Here is an 8,009-nt window from a genome sequence, read left to right as displayed (position 1 = left end):
GGCAGGGCGACAGGGCGGGCAGCGCCGGAGCCGCGCTGGGAGCGCCGGGCCAGGAGCCTTCGTCTGCCGGGGCGCCGCGCTCCTGCGCTGCCCCCGGCCTGGCCCCGCGTCCCTTCCCGCGCCCCCCTTCTGCTCCCCGGCAGGGGCCGCGGCACCGGGGGGCCGGGCCGGGCCGGGCCGGGGCGGGGCGGGCGCGTCGAGGGCGGGCAGAGGCGTCGGCGCTGCCCCGGCGAGGGGCCGAGCCGGCGGGGCGGGCAGGAGCGGGGCTGAGCGCGGCTCCGCTCGGCTCCTCTGCGGGTCCCTGCGGGCCCTTCGGCCCCGGCCGCCCCGGCGCGGCAGGGCACGATGGCGCCCGGGCTGGGGCCGTGGCTCCTGGCCTTGTCCTTGGCCGCGGGGCCGGCAGGTGAGAGCCGGGCGGGGAGGGCAGCGAGGCCGGGGCTGGGCCCGGGGCTGGGGCTGCCCTCGGGCGGCCCTGCCCGGCCCGGGGCCCCGGGGCTGCGGCTGCTCCCGCGCCGGGCGCGCTGTCGCCGGGCGCTCGGCTTCCTTCGCGGGGCAGCGGGGAGCGGGGGGCGAGGGAGAGGGAGAGGGAGAGGGGGCGGGAGAGGGACGGGGGCGAGGGCGGCGGGGGCGGGAGGCCTTCGGGGCGCGGGCCGGGCCGGAGCGCCGGGAGCAGGCGCGGCTCAGCCCGCGGAGGGCAGGCGGGGCATTGGCCCGGGCGCGGGGCTTGGCCGGGAGACAGGGGGGCGGCGGCGGTCGCTGTGCCGGGGCGGGGGGCGCCGGGGCGGCGGGGGAACGGCCTCGGGCCGCGGGCGCGCCCTGCCCGGCTGCCTGCGCTCTCCGTCCGCAGGGGTGTGGGCGCAGCGGAGCCTGGTGGAGGCCGGCGGAGGGCTGCGAGCGCCGGGGGACTCCGTGCTCCTCTCCTGCCGGGCGTCCGGCTTCGACTTTGAGCGTTCTGCCGTTCTGTGGTACCGTCAGGCAGGCGGTGGGAGACTCGAGTGGGTGTCCTTCATCGGTTTTGATGCCTCATTCATTAAATTCGGGCACTCAGTGGAGGGTCGAGCCACGGCATCCCGGGACAATTCCCGGTCCGAGTCATCTCTGTCCCTGCGTGCCCTGCACCCCCGGGACTCTGCCCGCTACTTCTGTGCTGTTCCCACGGAGGCAGGAAATCCAGCTGAGCTTTAACACAAACCTGCTGGGGCCCAGCACAGGGTGAGCGAGGTGCTGGGCAGGAGAGTGCTGGGGCGGGGGGCTCAGAGCTGTTCCTAGGCAGTGAGGGGCCATCACTGTGCACCACAGGAGTTCCTGGCCTTTCCTGCACACTGCAGGAATTTTATTTCATTCCCTATTAAAATCGAGTAGGATTGTGAGAATTAAAACCTAAAAACACCTTCCCCCCTACACCTCTCCCCTTCCTCCCGTGCTTCATACCTTCATTTGCAATTCCTCTACCTCCTCTCCCTGAGTGGGCCATGGGGAATGGGGTCAGTTCATAACACTTCATCTCTACTCTTCCTTCCTCCCTCCCCCGGTCTGCAGTCCTTCACAAATGGCTCCAGGGTGGTTCCTTCTCAAGGGCTGCAGTCCTTCAGGATAAACCTCCTCCAGCGTGGGCTCTCCACAGACCCCGGTTTCCGTCAGGGCATACGAACGTGCTCTGCCGTGGGATCCTGCCCAGGCTGCAGGGAAATACCTGCTCTGCCCTGGTCTCTTCCACAGGCTGCAGGGGAATCTGTGCTGTGGCACCTGGAGCACCTCCTCCCCCTGCTTCTTCACTGGCCTTGGTGTCTGCAGGGTTGTTTCTCACGCTTTCTTTCCTTGCTTCTCACACTGCCGGGCACTGTTTTGAGCTCTCTTAAATATGTTCACACATGGGCGCCATCATCTTCGTTCATGGGCTCAACTTGGAGCCGGTGAGTGCTGGGGCAGCGCAGGACTATTCCCAGGGAGAGAGGGGCCGTCACTGCGCCCCGCCGGTGGTCCTGGCCTTTCTGCAAGAGCTCCTTTCCCGGCACTGCCAGTTTCCACCTCCTGAGTCCCACATGCAATATTTCATTCTGTGGAGATGCTTCAGTGTCACCCAAGCAGCCTGGCCGCTCTGCCTGCCTGCAGCCCCTCTCTGCCTTCCCTTGGTCCCCTTCGTCCCTGGGGCCCGAAAAAAGCTCGGCCTTTGGCAACAGCGTTGCCTGCTTCCATTGACCCCCTTGTGAGCCACCTTGCACCAGTGAGAGCAGAGTGGTGGGTGAACAGCCCTGCTTTTGTTTCAGGTGCATTTCAGGGTGATGAGATCCGAGCGACGAGGTCTGCGGTGTGGTGGCGAGCAGGGAATACCGGCACCTTGCGATGCACTTACAGCTCCAACGCCTCCTATATTTACGTGGCCTGGTACCGTCAGCGTCCCGGTGGACCCCTGCAGTACTTGCTGCAGAGCAAGGGCCAGGGAGGCCCCTACAGCCACACAGCCCCTTCTGCCCGCCAGAGGTTTTCCTGCCAGGCTGCCAAGAGCTCTGGGACCCTGATCATCCCGGGGCTGGAGCTGGGGGACAGTGCGCCCTATGACTGCACCCTGCAGGGACCACAGTGAGAGACACGCAGCGCGTGCCCCAACAGCATCAGCTTGCTCGCCTCCTGCTCGCTCCTCCTGCGTGTTCACGGGGGTCACAGCCCATCTCAGGGGCGAGTCAGTGAGTGGCTGTGCCTGGGGTCAGAGAGAGGGGGAGTCTCCTCATGGCTGGGTGCTGTCAGTGGTCCAGAGATGTGGGAAACCTGAGCAGAGCGGATGTACGGGCAGAGAGGAGGTGGGGAGAGGTGAGCAGGAGCTGCTCCGGCCATGTGTAACACCCTGTGCGCGGTGTCATTGCCCATCCTTGCTAATTAGACAGGGTCAGAAGAGGAGTTGGAGGTTCCCACAGAGGAACTTAGCACATCCTTTCATGCATCCTGTAACTTGAGGCGATGGGCGATGGGCGTTGGGGCAATTGGCACATGGGCATAAAGATTGCATAAATTGAGGTGATGATTCCACTTTCTTTCCTCACTTCTCACACTGCTGCACCCTGTTTTGACTCCTCCCACGTATGTTGTGCCTTAGGCACCGTGAGCTTTGCTGGTGGGCTTAGCCTTGTCCTGTGGCGGGTCTGCTGCCAAGCTGGCTGGAGCATGAGGCTGTGTCGGGCATGAGACAGTCCCTGGCCTCATCATAGAGGCCATCCCTGCAGCACCCTGCTACCAAAACCTTGCAGTGGACACCCAGTACATGGGTGTCACAGCCCATCTCTGTGCCGAGACGGTGACCTGGCTGTGCCTGGGGAACAGAGCTGGGACTGGGGTCATGGTTGGGTGGTGTCACAGGTCCAGAGATGTGTGAAACCAGAGCAGAGCAGGTGTGTGAGCGGAGAGGAGCTGGGGAGAGGTGAGCAGGAGCCAGTCTGGCCATGTGGGACCACGTGTGCACGAGGTCATTGCCCGTCCCATCTAAGTGGAGAGGGGTGGTGGAGGAATATGAGGGTGCTACAAAGGAGAACTCAGCATGCTCTTGCGGCCCTGTTTTCCCAGAATGGTTGAGGTTGGAAGGGCCCTCCGGAGGTCACCTGGTGCAATGGCCCTGCTCAAGGAGGCCCACCTGGAGGCAGTTGCCCAGGGCCATGTCCAGACAGCTTTTGAATATCTGCAGGCATGGAGACTTCCCTAGCTGCCTGGGCAACCTGCGCCAGTGCTCACTCACCTTCACACTGAAAAAGTGTTTTCTGATGTTCAGCGGCACCTGGTCTTCTTTCCGCCTTCCCTTCAAGTATTTCTGTACCTTGATGAGATCCCCCCATGAGCCTTCGTTTCTCCAGGATAAACTGTCCCAGCTCTCACAGCCTTTTTTATCAGCGAGATGCTCCAGTCCCTTCGTCATCTTGATGGCCCTGTTCCAGATTCTCCCAAGTACGTCAGCCTGAGCTATCACTCCCTGTTCATCCTTGTCTCCCGGGGTTGCAGGTGCCCTTTCTCAGGTGCAGACAGAGGCCCCTGGCCCCACGGCAGGGAAGGTCTCAGAGTCTCTCACGCTTACCTGCCACATCTCTGGTGTACCCATCAGCGACAGCAGCTACGCTTGGGACTGGATCCGTCAGACTCCTGGCAGAGAGCTGCAGCATATAGTGTAGCAGTATCCTTTCACGGGACTCCAGCACATTGCTTCAGCCTTCCAGACCCGAGTCACCAGCTCTGCGGACCCCTCCAGGACCCAGCTGTCCCTGGAAGTGCTCTCGCCGTCAGCTGCAGACACAGCCACCTATTTCTGCAGCACCAGAGAGCTGGAAAAGGGCACAGTGCTTGAAACACAGGCAGGGCCAGGGCAGAACGGGAAGGAGGGGGTTTAAATCCCGCCAGGTCTTTTGTGGTTGGCTGCAAGAAGGCTTCTCAGGAATCGTCTGGGCTGGCTTTCCCCAGAAACGGGCACAGAGGTGCTGCAGCAGCAGCAGCAGAGTCTCCCACAGGTACACACAAACCATGAACATGTTGTTAACCTTTGTCCATATTTCCCAGTCTCTCTCACAGGCAGAAGGCGACAGAGAACGCAGTTTGCTTAAGAAGCAGCTCAACGAGCATTGATGAACTAAAATTTGAACATGGAAATCCAGAGTTGAACTGAGTTTTGAAACCTCATGTTGTTCAGGGAGCCCCCAAGTAGTGCGAGAGCAGGAGCTGAGCTGCAGAGTGTCTTTTCCCCGGACATGATGAAGAGTCTCTTTGCTCTGTGGTTAGCGTTGGCTCCATGTGCATGTATGCCCATGTGTGCACACCGAGGGCCAGCATGGATTTCAGTGGGGGCCCCTAAGAGGGAAGGATACGGAGGGTGCCCTGGGCCAGAATAACACTCCAGCCCTCCATGGGTTTGGGGGCCATAGGGAACCCAGCATGTCCTACCACGTAGGAGCCAGGTAGCCCCAAGTGGCCCTGGGGCACCCCGCACCACCCTGACCCTGCATGCCCCTGCTTCTTTTCCCAGCCTCCAGTTTCACTGGGTTCCTCTACCCTCTGCAAGTCCCTTTCCCACCCCTGTCCTGCGGATCCCCTCCCCAGGGGGCCAGGCTGGAGCACCCATGGAAAGAGAGGGCAGGGGAAGGATTCGCACAGTCTCTGGAGGGGCAGTGTGGAGGGCCACTGCGGAGTAGGCAATCTTCCCCAAAATGGTGGTACTCGTCAAGACGGTGACACTTTGTCAGGGCTCAGTAGGTGTCCCGTCCTGTGGCTGCAAAGGTCGTAGGGGGAGCTCTGGGTTCCTGCTGTGCAGGAGGAGCACGGAGAAGGGAGCGTCCCTGCTCTGCTGAGGAGCCCCGACAGCCTGGTCCCTGCTGAGTCCTGTGCACGTGAGTTTTAGGGTGTGACCTGGGGGGCTTGAGCCTGCACTTCTGCCCCAGAGCTTCAGCGCCAAGCACATGCTGGATCTCATCTGCCCAGAGCCCTGGAGGTGCTTTGCTGCTTGCAGGGTCTGGGAGGGCTTTGACATGAAGAGTCAGCTGGAGAAGAGTCAGCACGAGGGAGTAAGTGGAGGAGTAGGGTGTTGGGCCAGAGCGGAGGGAGCAGGGTGAGGAGCACGTCTGCCTAGGGGTGCCCTGTCCAAGCGGAGCTGGGCTGAGGGGCTCCCATGCTGGAGCAGCACAGCAGCACCAAGGGACCTTGGCCCCCTGGGAGGACAACCTGCCATGCCCAGGGCCAGCTCTGCAGTCCCAGCATAAACACTGCAGTCCTTCCTCCGAGGAGGGTCGGGGTGGCCCTACAGCAACACGTCACCTTTTGCCCACCAGAGGTTTTCCTGCCAAGCGAGCGCTCTGTTATTGCACCCCGCAGGGTGAGAGACACCCGGGAGTGCACCAACAGCTTCAACTTCTTCCGCTCCTCCACCCCCGCCTCTCGCCTTCACTGCTGTCATGGACCGAGGGAGTGACTAGGAGGGCCTAGGACTGGCTGCAGTCACAGAGGCAGAGACAGGGAAGGTGTGGGCAGAGCTGCCCTGCAGGCAGAGAGAAGCTGGAGAGAGGCGAGACAGAGCGGGCCTGGCCATGTGGACTGCCCTGTGCGTGGGGTTATTGCCCGTGCTAGGTAAGTGAAAGGAAGGGGTGATGTCCCCCAGGATCTGAGCATGCGCCTGTGCTCTGCACGGCTCTGTGGCGCTGTGCTGACTGCTTGCAGCCTGAGCTGCCCGTGGCTCGAGCTCCTCACCCATCCCTGTGAAGCCCAGTGGCAACAGCCCTCCTCCTCTTCTAGCCATGATTTAGGCACCTCTGTCCAGCCTGCCTCCTCTGCTTCAAGTGGGAAAATCAGATCAAGCTCCCTGACTGACAGGGAAAAGGAGGGAGGGAAACGTGGTGTCTCCTTCCTCATGAGCCCTGATTCCTGGTACCAGCTGGATTCCTCCGCCCATCTTTGTCAGCTGGGTTCAAAGAGGAGGATTTAGTCCTTCAACTGGTCCAGTGCCATGGCAATGCCTCCACCAGCATTGCCCTGACTTTTGCTGAATCTTGGAGTGGTCATGGCTTGTTCTCACTCTGCAGCAGTCACTGGCCAGGTGGCCTTGGAGCAACACGTCAGGGAACTGGCCGTGCGAGAGGGCGATGGAGTCACCTTCCAGTGCAGCATGAGTGGAGGCAGTATGAGCAGCTACTACATGTTCTGGTACCGGCAGGGGCCGCGTGGTGCTCTGGACTGGATTTACGAGGAGGGTGACAGCTATGGAGAAGGTTTCCAGGATCGCCTTAAGGGAACAGTGGAGGGCTCCCAGAACAGATTCACACTGCAGATCCAGGCAGCAAAGCAAGGGGATGAAGCAGTGTATTACTGTGGTGCTGGCCCCACCCTGGAGCAGCTCTGCAGCAGAGTGCACCAAAAAGCGACTGACAGAGAATACAGACTTTTCAGCATTTCTTTCTAGCAGCTGCTAACCAGAGGTTGGTGTGACGCAAGGGCAGGTGCAAGAAACAGACCTTTGGCGTGCTTGCAGTAAAAGGCGGTGGAGGGAAGTGTGGTTGAAGGGCTGATACCCTTTATGATCCAAGAGGATCTCTTCTGGGAACGTCATACGCTGTGTGGTGAAGTGCAGGTTATTGCACTTTGCCTGGCCTCCTGTCCACCATGGCCCAGTGTTTCCCCCGTGGCTTGGCTGTAGAGCTATGGGATCATGGCGATGTGGTTGGGTAGCTTAGAGAAGTACTGTAGTGGATGGAGCCAGGGTGCTTAGGAAAGACAGGCTGGGAAAGTGAGGAGGGGGAGTTGCCCTGTCTGCGAGAGAGCAGCTGGAAGCTCTGCTTTGGGACGTATGATGAGCCCCCTGATAGCGTACGGGTCAGGAGTGGCGGGTAGATCAACATTGTGGTGTGAGGCTACTACACATCACCTCTTCAGGACCAAGAATTAGATGAGGCCTTCTTCAGACAACTGGAAGAAGTCCCATGTTCACTGGCCCTGTTCCTCATGGTGGACGTGAAGCAATATTGGCTGGTGGGACAGCACAGCAGGGCACCAGCAACCGAGCAGTTTTCTGGAGTGCACTGATGAAAACTTCATCAGAGGAAGAATTGGTGGTGGATGTGAAGGTGAAGGGCAGCCTTGGCTGCAGTGATGAGGCAGTGTTTGAGCTCAGGATCCAGAGAGGAGGGAGCAATGCAAAAAGCATGACCACAGCGCTGGACTTCAGGAGGGCAGAATCTGGGCTCTTCGGGGACCTGCCTAGAAGAACCCCATGGGCGATGGTCCTGGACAGAGGAGGGGTCTGGGGGAGCTGCTTGATTTTCAGAGATCACCTCCTTCAGGCTCACGAATGGTTCCTCCTGAGGAAGCAGAAAGTCAAGCAAAGGTGATCTGGGAGGATCCTCTCTGACTCATTCCTTGCAGGCAATAGTGGCTTTCAGGAATCCTGGGTCTCTGAGGCCATTCGGGGTGTCCAGAGCCAGGAAGACTTATGTCCGCGGAGGAGGGTAATGTCAAGGCATAGTTAAAGAACCGGGAGGGACACAACACTATGG

General features: G+C 60.7%; 1 gene segment (V, D, J or C); it reads left to right on the top strand.

Annotated features, from left to right (window-relative positions):
* Nucleotides 1–322: 322 nt before the first annotated feature.
* On the top strand, nt 323–6,919 carry LOC142091763 (immunoglobulin heavy variable 4-59-like). The segment is given in 2 exon segments: nt 323–403; nt 6,543–6,919. Coding segments are annotated over 2 exon segments (435 nt in total).
* Nucleotides 6,920–8,009: the final 1,090 nt, after the last annotated feature.

Source organism: Calonectris borealis, chromosome 22 (genome assembly GCF_964195595.1).
Source record: "Calonectris borealis chromosome 22, bCalBor7.hap1.2, whole genome shotgun sequence".
NCBI lineage: Eukaryota > Metazoa > Chordata > Aves > Procellariiformes > Procellariidae > Calonectris > Calonectris borealis.
This window is presented reverse-complemented; position numbering and strand designations above follow the sequence as displayed.